Consider the following 18,057-nt stretch of genomic DNA (forward strand, 5'->3'; position numbering starts at 1 on the left):
TTGATTGACTTTTCCTGCCACGTGTCATTGAGTTATTGGCCCACATTAGCGCCCATATTTTCCCCTAAACATTTATAATTTTATTTATTTAAATTATGATATCATTTATTCATTTAATAAATCATAAGCGTAAAACTATTAAAGAATTTTTTAAACTAAAAATTAAATGAATTTAAAAAACTTATGTGAATAAATTACATTAAAGATTCAATTTCCAGTTATTCGTAAAATCATAAAATTTTAAGTTCTCTTTCATTAAAAAGTTTTACTCTAATATACTTTGTCTCACACGCTATTGATTGACTTTGTCTCACATGCTATTGATTGACTTTTCTTGACTAACTTCACTTGATTGGCTTTTCTTACCACGTGTCACTGAGTTATTGGCCCATATTAGAGCCCATATTTTCCCCTAAACATTTATAATTTTATTTATTAAAATCATGATATCATATATTCATTTAATAAATCATAAGCATAAAACTATTAAAGAAGTTTTTAAACTAAAAATTAAATGAATTTAAAAAACTTACGCGAATAAATTACATTAAAAATTCAATTTCAAATTATTCATAAAATCATAAAATTTTAAGTTCACTTTTGTTAAAAAGTTTTACTTTAATATACTTTGTCTCACATACTGTTAATGGCCCACAGGCCACGTTTTAATCTATCCGTGAAACATTCTTATTGTGGTGTTTTTACATGTCATGCTTTACCTTATCTCTAATCATGTTGTTCTTTTAAAGCTGACGTGCCTAAAATTTACAGCTCACCGCAGCCCAGCCCAACCTGCATTTTGTATCTGTGGGCACTCGAGGTCGGTTAATAATAGAGACGAAGAATTGATGTTTAATGGATGAGTTTTTTTCCTTTTTCGATCCAAATTTTAAGAATAAAAAAACTTTTTACGAACTAAAAAAATTCATTATATGATTATCCAATTAAGCTTGTTATTATCAACGATGAAGGGTAATAATTAATGATACATCAGTGTCTTCAATACAGTCTCATATTATCTCGTCAATTGTTCAAATTAATTCTTTTGTCCTAAAATTAATTAAATTATATATTATGTATTGTTAGAAAGCAAAATACGTCTAGATCTTGAATAATTTTATAGAATCAAACTCTGACTTCTCTTCTTAAAGATATTTAAGATTTTGTCAATAAAGGTCATACATGTCTAAAATTCTGCACAAAAAGTTGAATGTTTTAAATAAATTAGTAATCAACTATTTTGAAATCAATGTGCAAGTTGCATATCAGTAGAAATCTTTAAGAGTCACGACTTTATCGAATTTTATGGTGTTTGATTTGGAGTTCTCTAAATCAAGATATAATTAAATGTGTATTGACTATCAAATTTGTTACTGAAACTAATTTTGAAGTCAAATTGTGTTTTGCTTTGTTCTTGTCTACCTATTTACAACCAAGACCTTTATTTCTAGTTAGATTTGAGTTTTAAAATTATAGATATCTCATCTTGGGCTTGAATGGTTGTTCCAAGTTATCTATATAAGGGTAATAAGTTGTAACTATAGAAAATTATGTGTAGAATCAAGATGTAACTTAAAAGAGTGCTCTTATAGAGTTTCTTCGTGCAATTCTATTTCACTTAGGTGGATTCCTTGAAGCAATGAGTTAGGAAGCCATGTATCTTTTTTTTTATCATCATTGGGTGTTGAACATCTATTTCCTTTTGTAATCCTCTTGAATGGTAAGCTTTAGTGAGTTAGAGAGCCTTATATCTCTTATAGGATATCATTAGGTGGTAAATATGTATTCTATTGTAATACCCTAGAGTGGTGAGCTTTTGTTCTTGCCTTGTGTATGTGTGTTTGTTTTATTTATTAATAAAGCTTTAGTTTATAATTAGGCCAGTGGAATTAATTAGAATTTTTCTTTTTCCAACGAGAAACATAAAAAATCATTATAGTTTTATTGCATTTATTGAAATACTAACTATGCAACCCAAGGGGGGTAAACTAGGTTTCTAAAAATTATGTAGTGCTTAAATAAAAATTAATGCAAATAATCAAAATATAAAGAGAGAAGGGAAGAGAGAATCAAACAAAAAGATTTTTACGTGGTTCGGCCAACCCTGCCTACGTTCACACCTTCAAGCTTCCAAGGCTTCAAGAACTCTTACAATTAACTTCACAGGTGTCAATAAACTTTTACAACAAGAGATTATCTCCAATCTCTTAAGTGTATCCCGACACTTACAATCACTCAAAACTAAATATTACAATTGAATTTTCTCTCACACAATGTATATGGTTACAAATGAAAGCTCAATGTGTGAATGAATAAAACAAAAAAAAGTTTGAAGCTCAATGAGAATTGTATACTCTGTAGCAAACTCAATGATAACTCTTGGATCTATCTATGTTTAAATTTGATTGAGTTATTTTATAGTTAGAGATGAAAACTAGTCATTGTTGACTTTTTGAGCAAAATCATATCGCTATTAACTGCTGTCGGTTTACCATTTTGACTAGTCCAAATGACTGTTGAGCTGAGATTTTAAATAGTCGGTTAACCATTTGGAGTTATTGGTTAGCTGTTTATTTCCAGAAACTTAAAAAATAAAATTTAGCCAACCATTCTTGCTAAATAGTTCATGGTTACAATTCAATTCTTTTCTGGAAATTATCAGTCCACTGTTTTTAGTAAACGGTTCACCGTTATTTTCCAGAATCAGTATTTTAACATTCTTTTGTAGAAAATGATTTTTTTATTAAAGTTTAACGGTTATCCAGATTCTTTAACAAGTTTGTTTAATATTAATAGCTCCAACATGTTTAATTATAATATATAAGATTTGTTATCATCAAAATCAATATTATAGGATTATTTATGTCAACATTTATTTGACACACATTTCTTGGTATAAATCTCAGGATTATACATTACTAATTTGTTTGAAGGGAGGATTCGTGTCCTGAAACAAAAACTTTTTTTCAGTACAGCACAATTAAAAACTAAATCTCATAGCTATTAAAGAGCTGCTTTAAGGACCACGAAGATCCCGTCTGGTATTCATGATAAAATTGATCAAACTTGTAGACAATTTATTTGAAGTTGAGCAACAAAAAGAAGAAAATTAGCTTGGGTACATAAGACAACATTTTTCAGCCAAAACCTTGCGGGGGTCTTGATCTTAAGAATCTAATATTGATGAATGATGCTTTACTTATGAAAATTAGGTAGGGTATTATTTCTTCACCACATAGCTTATGGGTGAAAGTGCTCTCGTCGAAGTATAGGGTTACTTATTCCTCTATTTCAAACATTCTGCCTACAAAATATAGTTGTACATATGGAAGGCTATGGGAGGAGTCCAGCATGAGGTGTTGAAAAGGATTAAGTGGAATATTGGTAATTGCAGATGGGTTCAATTTTGGAGGGATAAGTGAGCCATTGGGGAGTATCGTTTGCATGTTTATACTTTGCAGCCTATTTCTTTGGAGCAACTTAATGATTGTGTAGCGAAATTTGCCACTGATGAGGGTACAGGAAATCAGTCTTTTCTAGAGTTTTTTTCCTCACCATTTACTCTTTAAACTCATAGCAATGAAGCCACCTAATGCAAATGATGAGGATGATCACATGTACAGGCTTATTCTAAGTCGCCTGTTTTCATGGCCAAATCTGCCTGTTAGGTCTTGTCAAAATAGATGTTACACAATAAATAATTTTCTAGGCATATTGTATGGCAGTGGAGAGAACCTCGAGAATATGAACCTCTTTGTCGTTGGTTAGACAATAACAAAATTAAAACTAAAGTTGAACCTTTTAGAAAGCACATCCTCTCTAATATGAGTTATGCAAGGTATGGTTGTGTCCTTGATGATGCTCCTCATATGCTGAGAGACTGTCCCAGTGCTAAACATGCTTGATCTTCATTGATCCCCGCGAGATCAGACATCAATTTGCCAATATGAACCTACGAGATTGGATGTTATATAATTTTAAGCATTTTTAAAAGAACGATAGTATGATCGATTGCCCATGTCTTTTTGGAGTCTTAGTTTAGCGGCTTTAGTTTTGGTGCAATCAAAATGTCCATGCTGACGTATCAAATAGCACCAGTAATATTATAGTGGATATTAAGATTCGTTCGGAGGAGACTCAGAGTTTTAACAAGAGCTTGTTTAATCCTGGTGTCACGAAGATTGAAAAAATATTCGGTGGGTGGCCCCTAACTGGTCATGGTTCAAACTCAACACAGATGGAACTCACAAAACATCAGGGCTGTCTAGTGCAGGGGATTTGATCAGAAATCACTGTGGGGAGTGGATAACTAGTTTTGGCATGAATATTGGTTTACGGTAATCACTGAAGTTGACTTACGGGGCTCATATCTGGGGTTACGCTTGGCTTGGGATAATGGAATTCGTTAGCTTTAGGTTGACGTAGACATCCCTTGTTTTTCTTAATTGTTGGACAATGACAATGTTATGCCGAATGCGTATGCCTTTATCAAGGGGATCAAAGATTTGTTGAATAGAAACTGTCAAGTGAATAACAAGCATGTTCACAGAGAAACCAACCGTGCAGCAGACTTTCTTGCTAATTTTGGACTTAACTGTCGGGCTGTATATTTTCTACTCACCTCTTAGTGGGGTTGACTTATGGCTCCATTATAATTGTATTGGGGTTTTACATCTCGTTCTATATTGCCTTAACTTTCTCTAGGTACATTTATTACCAAAAAAAAATAATAATAAAAAGCTGCTTTAAGTTTTAAACATGTTGTATACTTGTATTCCAAATTAAGTCCGTATTTTCCAAACAGAAAAATTTATTTATGCAGTCTCATTGAACGTTATAGTAATTTCCTTTTTAAAAATTTTGATGAGGCTTCCCTGTTAAAAATCTTATAAATCAGTTTTGATTCACATGGCGATGGATCTCTCTACTATCTCTCTTCCCCTATCCTCCTTTTCTCTTTTTGATCCTCCCTCCAACTGATGAAATCAGCTTCTAACCTCTTAAATCTTTTACAACAGTAGTTGGTCCTCCCTCTAACTCCAAGTACATCTAGCACAATTGCCTAAACCAATTCTTTGTGACGATCTTATGTGTATTAAAATTTCAAAGTCATTTATCGGGAAAGGCTTGACTGTTGCTCTAAGGGTGATTGGTATCTTGTTTCTCTTGTACGTATGAAAGATGATATGTGTGCTGTTTGAAGTGTGGGAACGTGAGCTATTGCTAATGATTTTTTTTAGTTGTATCAATGGTGGAAGAGATTTCAATTCTTATGATCCATCTTTGCAAACCCATGCCCAGGCATGGGTGTGATTTTATGGGCTAAGTGAAGCGTATTGGGATCTACGTACCCATATGGAATTTGCTCATTGGTAGGGAGTAGGGACAGTGCTTCAACTTGATCGAGGCAAACGCGCTGGTCTTTATTGTCATTATGCTCATGTCTTTATTGAAGTTGACTTGTCTTACGATTCGAGTTGCTTATGATCCTCTGTTGAAAATTGTATTTTTCTTTTTTTAATTATAGATATTCAATTCTAAAAAGATTTATAAGGTAGAAAACAAATAAAACGATAAAATTTGAAAAACTTCATTTTTGTACATAAAAGCATATTACATATATGCTTGATGATTATTTGATTGAAGTAGCTACGTTAACCAGAAAGCCAAAAAAAGTAAGCAGGTTGGAGAAATATATTGAAGACCTGAGACGGCGACCACTTTGTAATCATAATATCTTGTTGTCATAACTCTATAACTCGATCTTTCAAGGTCTTAATATACACACGAGGTACTTTGTGAGCATTATGTCCTTTTGTGAATTGAGCATATCGAAAGGCCATGGCAGTTGTAGGTCGTGCAAGCGTCGAGGCCAATGTCGAACCTCCACAGGACTCATTTGATAGAAAAAATTTCGACAATACTCAGCGTTCACAATAGTGCTTTTTTAAGTTTTATCAAGACCCAACTTAAGCACTTGTTCCCTTACATCTCCATATTCCAATAAATATGGTGCAGTATCTTTAAAAAATCGATCTGTGTTATAACCAGGATTCAATATGTTAGACGCATGTGAATACTCATGTATATTTTGTTCCAAAAAATTAGGGATGGCAATGGGGAGGGGAGGGGAGGGGACCGATCTCCCCGTACCCATCCCCGATATTTTGCGTATGTCCCCGTCCCCTCCCCGTCCCCGTCAGAATTATTTGAGAGAATCCCCATCCCCTCCCCGAATAATAACAAGGGATCCCCGAGGGTCCCCGATCCCCGAATAACTAATACATTTTTTTTTCAATTTTGAGTTAATCATATTAAAATAAAAAATTCAAATAAAAGTAAAGTTCGAAATATATATTACATTAATATCTATTACAAAAGTCACATACATTAAATTAGTAAGTAACGCAACATGCAAGGAATACAAACTTCTTTTACAAACTATCATGAACAAATTAATAGTTTAATACAAAATTGTTACAAATAAAATCGAATTTAGATTCAAAATTAACTTTTTCAATGGTGGCGTGGGCACTTTATAAATGTGGATTATTCCATTTACAACACAATAGTTAAATCGGTGCAAATCAAAAGCAAATATTAGATTAGATTAGATTAGATTAGATTAGATATTAAAATTGTGATTCGCTGTGGGCAATTATAACATCTAAAAATAAATAAAAAATAGATTTAAGTTTAAAATATTTAAAGAATATTAAAATTAAAAAAATGTTTGGCTAATAGAATCTACTCGGTCTTTTTAATGTCCTAAATAAAAATTTAGGACTTTAATTAGTTAATTAGGCCTAAAAGTTTAATAATATAAATATTTTGATATTTTTTATTTTACCAATATTTATAATTTTATAATTTAAATTTTATTATTTATTTACTAGTAATTGTAAAAAATTAAAATAAAATTAAAAATTAAAATGGGGAAATGGGTAGGGGATGGGGATTCCACCTCATCCCCGTCCCCTCCCCGAATAAGAAATTGGGTAAAAAAATTTCCCCGTCCCCTCCCCGAATAAGAAATTGGGTAAAAAAATTTCCCCGTCCCCTCCCCGAATGGAGAAAATCCCCGAGGGTACCCATCCCCGTGGGGATTTTTGCCATCCCTACAAAAAATCACCTTCTCATTATCTAGCAGGTTAAACAATGATAAAATGTCAGAATTCACTACGTATGTGTGATGTGTCACTTACTGAGCTGGCTTCTTATTTAGCCGTGTTTACACGCCTAGAAGGCTGACATGGAGAGGTTTTGAATTAGCTAGAAGATAAGAGGAATTGTATTGCTTCGGATATTTATTATTGAGTCGTTATTATCCAAGATAATAATAAGTTTAGTTAGATTCATCTCTTCTTTTTTTATCATTATCAACTCTTGTACTATAAAATGGCATAGAGCCTTAATGAATAAATGTGTGAGTTTCAATCTTGTAGTTCATGTTTTATTTTTTATTTTAGCATCAGAGCAGGCTACCTCTTATTGATTCAATGGCACACATTGATCAAGTTAAACCCCACCTAACAAACTTTAACCTTATTGTTCCTCGTAAGTTAGATAGGAATTAAATGTATGTAAGGAAGTCGCAAGTTTTACCAACCATCACTACTAGAAAAATGGTCTTTACTGACTTTAGAATAGTGTCAGAAATTACTTTTACTGACACTTGTTAATTGTGTCAGTAATCTGGGAGTCAGAAAAATAGTGACACTTGTAATTGGTGTTAGTGATTACTATTACTATAGTATTACCAGATTTATGACACTATAGTATTAGTAATTACTGATAATGATCACTTGTTAAAAGTTACTTTTACCATAGTATCACAAAATATTATGACACTATAGTAACAGTATTTACTAACAATTATTACATGTCAATAGTTTGTTTTACACTGGGATATGACATGATAGAATAAACGGATACTAATACTTTAGTGTCAGCAATTTGTAATACTATAGCATCACTAATATTATGATGCTGAATCATTTTTTAGCGCTAATGGCTTCGATTAAATGGTGCTGAAATTATTGTTGTTACTCGATTATTTTCATTATTCTTTTAGTTTTGCCAATCAAATAATGGTATTCAAAGAAAATCTATTCAAATTAAACTAAAGTACAAATTTGAATACTTAAATATAAGTATATAATATTCATACCAACATTTAAATAGGTATCAAATAAAATAGTAATACAAATATCCAAAATATTGTTTGAAAACATGTCAAATATTTACATGAACACATAATGACAGTTTGTAGGAAACAATCAGTACATCTACTCTTTGATCTTTGCCTTTCCCTTCACCTTTGCCACCTATAATTGCAGTATATAGAATCAATTAGCTACTATGCTACAAAAATCAATTCTTTGATATTTACAAGCAAAAATATAATTTACCTCATTATTGTATGCTACAAGTAACTTTGCAACATACATCGCCCACTGATCGCGAAGTTGCGAAAGATCGTCCATAGTGTACTCATTACAGCCCTTGAACTTCAAAAATAAAGCAACAAAATATATTCATATATTATAGAATCTGTCCTAAAATAGAACAACACAAATTCAACATATATTTTTAAGTTTGCCAGGATTAACATCAAAACTGAAGAACATGCAAATAAATTGTATTACCATAGCAAACAACGGTTACCAAAGCTGTCTAAGAAGCTGATAATTTATAATATATTATTTGCTTTACTCAATATTACTTCTAACACTCAGCACTAGGATTTATATGCTTTATATCTGTACATGCAGCAAGTCCAATCATTGCTCAATAATACTTTAACACTGAACACTGAGATTTATATGCATTCTATTTGTACATGCAACAGCTCCAGTCATTTTGGTTTCACTAAAGTGCCTTAAATACATAGTAGAACACAGTAAAAATTGGCATTAATTTTTCCAAACATGTTGAATGCATTCAGTAAAATGTATATAGCGTTATAGCTTTTACCTATAATAAATATGGCAAATGAAGTGTATGTGATTATCCTAAACATACACAACACTTCCTCTAATCCCTAGCACAAGATATGATTATATTGCTAGTTTCAAGCATAAAGCAGCAAACTGTTCACCCATTAACCATCTTCACAATTCACTTAAGAAAATCCATTTCACAATGCATTCTTCGAACAAATATTAAACAACTTCTGGAGAAACTCACATTGTTTTCAAGAATGCACAAATCGCAAACAATATCCTGGATGTACTTCATCACATAGTAACCACATTCAAAGGTTCCAGCTTGTTTCAGACACTAAAAAAATAAATAAATAAACTTAGTTTCAAATATACTGATGAAGTAACAATGGAAATCATAACTTTGTTTCATTAATACCTTCACAGAGACCCACTGCACAGCCTTCTTTTTATTACTCTTCACTTGATGCATTGTTATCCCATTATAAATAATAAATAACAGATGCAACAAATTAATCTACAACATAAAAAATTAATAAAGAATTAAGTAAACTAATTAAACTTACTCATTCACCATTTGCTTCAACTCATCATCAGGATTATCACCTAATGGATCAAGATAATAAATTTTTCGCCTCACCATATCAATTGCTACTAGCACCCAGTGGCCACTAAACAAACAAGTAAAAAAAAAAACAGATTACAAGATAAATTTAAATAATTTATGTTAAAAAATAAAATAGACAAAAAATAAATAAACTATACCCTGGGTTATATGGGAAGACAATTATTTGGGCTATTTGAATCTTGTCCAAAAGGTCTGAAATATAGGAACACCTATTTGGGTAGCTTGCTTGACTTGGGTGTAACTTAGCTATGCATCCAATTTGAATTGGAATAACACCACTGCCATTATCCATCTCTTCATACAAGTGTCTATTAAAAAAAGAAACTTTCATGGCATGAATATAAGAAATAAATAAATGATAGTTTGTAAAATCAGAAAACATAGTAAAAACATAAATCAAGTTTTTTATTTCTTACTTGATCCATATCTCCAAAACAGAATTTGAGAGCTCTGTAAACTCAATGACTTCATTGCAAATCTGCTCGTCCAATCTGCTCTCCCAGTAGACACCAAAAGTCTTCAAATCATGGGCAATCATAATCGTCCGTGGCAGGGAGCTCTCAATCATCAAAGAAAAGATGTTCATTTGTGAACTTTTGTTCTCTTTTCTTGCTTTCACAGCTCCACGGGTATTCTTTCTCAGAACCAGTTTCCTTGCTGTCACTGGTTTTACAACAACGGGTTCCTTTGTTGTTCGTTTCTATTCATACAGATATACCACGGCATTTGTAGGAGACCTTCGGCCATCCACTTTTCTCTTTGAAGGAGTTAATCTTGGAGATCTTCTTGGGGTGATTTTTGAAGTGGCTTCACAAACTACTGGGGGTGGATTCTGTGCAGGGGATGGCAGGGGAGGTGTGTTGATGTTTTTGTCAGGTTTTGGACAAACAGTGGAGTCATTGGTCACTGACTTTGGACTAACTTTGGTCACCGCCTTGGGGGTAGCTTTGGGGTTGTTGTTGGTCACTGATTTTCGGGTAGCTTTGGGGTTGTTGGTCACTGACTTTGGAGTTGCTTTGGGGTTGTTAGTCACTGACTTTGGAGTAACTTTGCTGGGTGATCGACGATCTATCTCCATCTTAACACTGCAACCAGCTTTGGAGTTAGGAAAGTTGGAACTGCCAACTTCAGTGTTGTTGCAGGCGTTGATCCTTGCATTCATTTGATCTAATTGAGCTTGCATAAACTGAAAACTCTCCTGATACATTCTTCGTTCTCGCGCCAACTCCGTGGGGTCAGGGACATTGAAATACATGGATGGGGTGATGAATTGACCCAATCCTTGCACCCGACTTCTATTAGGCTTCTTTTGAAGTGCTTCACCTAGGATATCATTCGGTCCTTGGGATTGGAACGTTCCCTGCTCAACTTGACTTCTTAGCTCACTCTACAAAATAAATACAAAAATAATTTGATCAAAATTAGGAATAAAAAAACAAATAAGTTAAATAATGACAGTGGTGGTGGAAACTTACAATTCTCTCAGCCACTTGTTGCACTTCAGGTGTATAAGTTCCATCTTTTCTCCTATGAGCCAATAACCAGGCTTCACTGCGGTCAATCTCGCGCTCAGTAACTCCGAGGTCTAACTGCTGTAATAATTCAACAAAAATTGAATTGAAAACTGGTATGAATCATCATATTATTTGTATTGAAAATGTCATAAGTTTGTATAGAGTGGTTATTATACTTACTCTTTTATGCAACAACCCAGCATATCCTATGTTGCCCAAGTGATGATTGTACATATTCTTAGCTCTTTTTTCCTTTGCTGCCTTACTTTTGTCCTGCACAAAGCGGATATTGATTAAAATGGTTACATGAACTCAATAATATTATCTAACTAACATAATTTTAAACATACCTGAAAGGCTTCAGATAAAATCTTATCAACAAAGCTCTTCCAGTCCTCTTTTTTAATGCCTTCATACTCAAGAGGAGGCTTTTTCAGTGAACTCAAGTTGTTTGCATTGGGCAGAATATATTCATTGGCCAACTTACATCTAAAGCCCCTTAATGCAATTCCCATCCACTTCAACACTTGGGTTTTCGCCTTAAGACTCAACTTAAACTTTTTCTGAAAATGAGTCCATAACGTCTCCTTGATGTCTAGTGGCACTTTCCTCCAATCATCATAGATAATTGGAACTCTTTCTCGTACAATCACCTCAATGTAGTTCCTCAGATCATTTCTCTTTTTGCCAACTGGAACTCCGTAGAAATTGTACATAACCTCAGTGTCGTCACTAGCTCCTCTCTGCAGGTCTTTCTTCTTTGTAAGGTTTCGTCTTGGTCTGCCTTCTAGATCTGGATCAAATGTTGGCTCTTTTTTTTCTGCCATGTCTCCAACAAACCTGTAAATACATCAAAGTGGATGAGTGCACCACATACCAATCTAATATCCTAATATAATAATAAAATAATAAAAAACAAATTTGTTGGTGACTTACGGGAAGTAGTGGTAATAAGGCATAGTAGTTGGATTATTCATTTTCCGCACCAATATTTACAAGAAAAACATCAACAACTACTCTGACACAAACTCCTCATCACCCAAACCTAACTTACATTCTGGAAAATTGTTGGATAATGGTGCATACTCATCGATGCCATCACACAAGTCCTCATTTGAATAATTACATTTTGAGCTCACTGAACAAACAACTGATTTACTATTATCTAACTGATCTTTCACATAAAACACTTGCTTTGCATGACGAGCTAGAATGAAACAGTCAGATTTGTAGCCTATTCGATCTAAATTGACTACAGTGAACCCTAACTCATCAACATTAACCCCTCTATCATCTACCCAATCGCACTTGAAAAGTACGTTCTTAACCCCTAGATAATCAAGCTGCCAAATTTCACTGACAACCCCATAAAAAGGCATATCCCCAGAATGAGGATTTTTGTCTTTCGAACTTGAAATCTGTAAAGTGTTAGCAACTACATAAACGCCATTGTTTTGTGTTATGCGGTTGCTGTCCCGATCTCTTGTAGCAAAATTAAAACCATTAATACAGTAGCCATCATATGTAACCACGCTTGAGTGGGGTTTGTTTGCCAGCCACCATACTTTTTCATCAACCACTACATTATTTACTTTATCAGTTGTTACCTATTGTTCAATTAATAAAATCACAATTATTAGTTGAAAGAGAAAAGTTTGTGCGCTTTTACTTGGATACTTTTATTAGATCTAATAAAGTTAATCTAACCTTTTGTTTCAGCCAATCAGCAAACGTACGGGAGTGCTCGGTTGGCAACCATAAAGGCTTTTTTAATTGACGAGGGTGTGTTGATTGCAATAAGGCCAAATGCTCCCTAAAATTATACCAATAGAATTATTAAAATTGAAAAAAAATTAACGAAAAAGAGGTTCAAATTTTCAGTCACATACTCTATGTATGGTTGAATCTCGGGGGTGTTCACCAGAACACATTGGTGCGCTTGCGCTAATGTAGGGCCATCAACCACCTTAATATTTGCACCTCCGAGTGGCCTTTCGATTGTAAAATCAATTAGACAACCAGTAGGTAGTCCGATTGAATTACAATTTGAAAGGTATTCAGCACAAAATTCAAGTGCTTCCTCAGCAATATAGCACTCTACAATGCAACCTTCAGGACGGTATCGGTTGCGTACATAGCCCTTTATAGGTTTCATTTCTCTCTCAAATGGATACATCCATCGAAGGTAAACCGGGCCACATAATCTAACTTCTTCAACTAGATGGACTGTTAAATGGACCATTATATCGAATAAGGCAGGTAGGAAAAATTATTCTAAATTGTATAAGGTGATTGTAAGTTCTTTTTGCAATTGGTCTAGAGAATTGGGCTCTACTACCTTAGAACACAAAGAATTAAAGAAAAGGCACAACCTGATTATGATAGATCCGACATTTTGAGGTAAACAATTTCAAATTGCTAATGGTAATAGTTGTTGCATCAAGGTATGACAATCATGAGACTTAAGCCCGTGAAGACGACAATCATCCATTGAAACAATATTTCTAAAATTAGAACAATATCCATCAGGAACTTTAACACTTTGCAAGGTTTCACAGAACATTTTTTTTCCTTCTTACTTAAAGTGTACGGGGCAGGGGGCAGGACTTTGTTTTGTTCATCAGGAGCTAATACAATCAATGCTTTGTTAATTTTTTCTCTAAGGTCTGGATGTGTAAGATCTTTTTAGCATTAATTCCATCTTTTATTTTCCCCGGTTGATGGAGTAATGTGCCATAGATGCTCTCGCATACATTTTTCTCAATATGCATCACATCTAGTTGATGGCGAACTAACAAATGTTCCCAATATTCTAAATCAAAGAAGATTGATCTCTTTTTGTATAGCAACTGAGCTACATCCCCTTTACCCTCACCCTCACCTTCAATCTCACTATCTCCCTCACCCTCACCCTCAATATCACCCTCACCCTCACCTTTACCCTTACTGTTACCCTTACTGTTACCCTCACCTTTACCCTTATTGTGACCCTCAACCTCACCCCGTTTACGCTTTTTTTGGACCTTTTTCCCAAACTTGGTGTCAATGTCAGCCACCAAGTTTAAGATATTTGTACCAGACAAAGGCTTAGGAGAATTTTCAATAAACAGCCTATGACCCATATATGACATTTTCTGACTATGAGGTAGCCAACATGCACATGTGTTTATCCCACAAACTAGACAACCATAATACCCCTTAACAGTACACCCAGACAAGTTTCCATAAGCTGGAAAATCACTAATTGTCCACATCAACACAGCTCGTAAATTAAAAGTTTGTTTCCTATAACCATCAAACACATCGACGCCTACATCCCATAGGGTTTTTAAGTCCTCAATCAATGGTGCTAGGTATACATCTATGTCATTTCCAGGTTGTTTAGGACCAGATATCAGTAGAGACAACATCATAAATTTTCTTTTCATACACAGCCACGGAGGAAGGTTATATGTTATCAATGTAACAGGCCAACAACTATAAGTAGTGCTAAGTGTGCTATATGGGTTAATCCCATCAGATGATAAAGCGAACCGAAGATTTCTCTGCTCTTGGGCAAAATCAGGCCATTTCTTGTCAATTAACTGCCAAGCTGGTGAATCTGCTGGGTGGCGAAGCTTGCCATCTCTAATTCTTTTATTTTCATGCCATGTTAAGTTCTCAGCAGTTTGTGGTGATTGAAACATTCTTTTCAACCTAGGAATTATAGGAAAATACCATAACACCTTTTTAGGGACCCCCTTTCTAATTTTTTTTTATCCATCTTTTCTTATTTGCCACCTAGATGCTTCACACCTTGGGCATTCACTAAGATTCTCGAACTCATTCCTATAAAGAATGCAATCATTTCGACATGCATGTATTTTCTCATAATCTAAGCCTAATAGCTTCATTATTTTTCTAGCCTCATACATGGACTTAGGCAAACTATTATCATTTGGCAATATCTCATTAAGCACTTCTAATAAAACTGAAAACCCACTATCAGACCAGCCATAAAGTCCTTTTATATTGTACAGTTTCATTAGACTCGATAACTTTGAATGCTTTGAACCCGGATATAAGGGCTTTTCAGCATCTTCAAGCACATTCTTAAAAGAACTAGGATCTTTATCACAATGCTCAAAAGCATCATGAACCATGTCATCTACATAACTATAATCCGGACATCTAAAACGTTGATTTTGTGGCTGGTCTTGGCATTTTACAGAGGTAGGTTTCCGGTCCACCTCACCATGCCAATTCCAAACTAAATAATTTTCTAGAAAACCTTTTTTAAATAGATGTAGCCTCACTTGTTGAGGACTCAAAAACTCCATATTACAACAAGTAGTACAAGGACATCTAATTGACATTATATTTTCAGAATTAAGAATGGCAAACTCCAAGAAATCATCAACCCCATCACTATACTCATCAGACAATCTATCACAGAATATCCAAGTTTTGTCCATAACTTGTATTGTTACCTGTTCATTTGTTAGATGTTGTTAGTTTAATAATTTTACTTAAATTGCACAAATAACTCCAAACTTTAGGTTTAAATTAAAAAATACAAATTGCAAAATAAATCTAAATTCTATTTGTTTAGAGTCACTTAAATATATGTACGCATTCAGCAACCCAACAGAGCATATATGTAAGCATTCAGCAACCCAACAGAGCATATATCTAAGTATTCAGCAACGCAACAGAGCATACATGTACACATTCAACAAGCCAACAGAGCATACATGTACACATTCAGCAAGCCAACAAAACATGCCACATCCACATTTTTCAAAATTTCATTTTCATATTAGAACAAACAAAAGTATATATTAGAATAGAAAATTTTATTCCAGAACAGTCTATGCAACAAAAACGAAAGTAAAACTATACATGTCAATATTTAAAACATCTCAGTACAAGTAAAACTTAGAACACAACGATAATATAAATTGAAAGTAAGTGAATGATTTAAAAGAATTACCAAATGAAGACAGCTGTTACACCGTAAACTTTTGTGATTCTTCAAAAGTGACAGATTGTTAATTACTATGTCAGAGAGTTGTACAAGGGAAATCACATAAAAAAAAGATTAAGGACAATACTTGTTGTTGTTGAAGGGTTTGCATGTGAGATATTGCATTTATACTAAGTCTAGCAAGTGCATTACAGGGAAAGGATTGATGAATTGACCCTTTGTTAATATGTATCTTTATCTAGAGCTAATTAAATGGAACAAGTTAGGCCCAAAATTAAAAGCATCATGCAAAATTTAAAATGCAATTTCGAGAAATGGGGAAAATGAGAAAAACCCAAATCTACATTGACATTGTATCCATCAATTCCAGTTAAAGTGTACATTGAATTCAAAGTCCAGTGACAAGGCAACTAAAGAAAGAGACGAACGAAAACTGATTTGAATCAGGCACTTATAAAACTACTCTTAGTTAAAGACTCTAGTACAATAATTCAACTTCAGTTACCTTTACCTCTCTGTTAGGTTTTCCCAGGTCCCAAATTATAAACAATCAAGATTACAAAAAAAAAACTAAGAATTTTAAAACTCATTCTACAGTTAAACCGCAACAAAACAACATGCATGAGGAAAATAGGCACTGTAAATTGGAAAATGAATAAATAAAAATGAATAAATGGCACCTTCATAAACGAATTTATCACAGTGAAGAGAGAGAGACAGAGAGAACCGAATCGTGATAGAAATGAATTCCTTTGCTTCGAGCTTGGTTGGGATCGACGTGAAGTTTGATTATAGTGAGGGATATGATTTTAGGGTTTGGTTTACTTAGCTTTGACAGAGAAGGAGAACCGAGTGGTGAAAGACTGATGAGTGAATGACTTAGAAAAAAATTAGCTTCGATTTTGGTCTTAGGGTTGTATAAAACGATGCGTTTTACTTATCTTTATTTTCCTAAGTGAAACGATACCGCTTTTAACTGAAAATATATTATTTACTAATAAATTTTCAGCCAAAAACCGCTAAAATTTTTAGTGAGCCGCGCTCAATACATTTCAAGTGCTTCATATTAAAATTATAATATTCTACTAATTCAGTTGCATAACTAACAAAAAGTCAGAACGGTTCCAATTTTAAACTTAAATGCTTTGGCTTTGGAAAGTCCTGGGTTCGAAAATCAGTTTGGAACGAAATTTATATTTTATTTTCTTTTACTGATACCTTAGTGTCACCAAGAAAAAGACCAATGGTCTTTTTCTTAAACTTAAATGTTCCGATGTTCGAGGTCCCAAGTTCGAATTCCATTTGTTACGTGATTAGAATTATTTTATTTTTATTACTAATACTTTAGTGTCAGCGATTTCTGATGTCACAATTACAGACACCATAGTATCATTAATTTGTGATACATATGTGTTAAACACGGAAAATGGCCCATATGTATACAAATACTGATACTTTGTAATAAAGTGTCACAAACCAAGTGTCAGTAAAGACCATTTTTCTAGTAGTGCATCCGAGGGAATAACTTGGAGAACTTTATCTTTGGAGCACAAGTTACTAACTAGTACATTGTGGTTGAAAGGAATTTAAATCTATTACAAATAGATGTAGGTAATTAAAACAAAAAATTAATAACTTAATTAATTTTCCAAAAATATTGTTCACAGTTACTGTTCACTGCAACTATTCACAATACCGCTCATCTGCGTTAAAAATATTAATTTTCCAAAAACACAATAAAATGCAGAAAATAAATGACACGGAGATTTTTACTTGGTTCGGATTAATCAATCCTACATCCACGAGGCCACATCCAGATGAAAAATAATTCACTAAGTTGAGATGTTACAACCTATAGATTTACCAAACTTAAGACTCTCACTTACAGTTTATCACCATACAGTTTACTCAACCTTAGACTGAATCTGCTTCTCTTGAATAATTTCTACCCCTCTTGATCCATGATCCTCAAGGCACTTCGCAAAATGATCAATAGCAATTCTT

At 33.6% G+C, this 18,057-nt stretch overlaps 1 protein-coding gene across 1 annotated transcript; it reads right to left on the reverse strand.

The window, feature by feature from the left end:
- Positions 1–13,723: 13,723 nt before the first annotated feature.
- On the reverse strand, positions 13,724–15,541 carry LOC127900318 (uncharacterized). Its single transcript, XM_052434950.1, has 2 exons — positions 14,883–15,541; positions 13,724–14,783 (listed from the first exon to the last, which is right to left on the reverse strand). The coding sequence occupies exons 1-2, from the start codon at positions 15,539–15,541 to the stop codon at positions 13,724–13,726; spliced, it is 1,719 nt and encodes a 572-aa protein (XP_052290910.1).
- Between the last annotated feature and the right edge of the window lie 2,516 nt (positions 15,542–18,057).

The sequence above is a fragment of the Citrus sinensis genome, chromosome 2 (genome assembly GCF_022201045.2).
Source record: "Citrus sinensis cultivar Valencia sweet orange chromosome 2, DVS_A1.0, whole genome shotgun sequence".
Classification (NCBI taxonomy): Eukaryota; Viridiplantae; Streptophyta; class Magnoliopsida; order Sapindales; family Rutaceae; genus Citrus; species Citrus sinensis.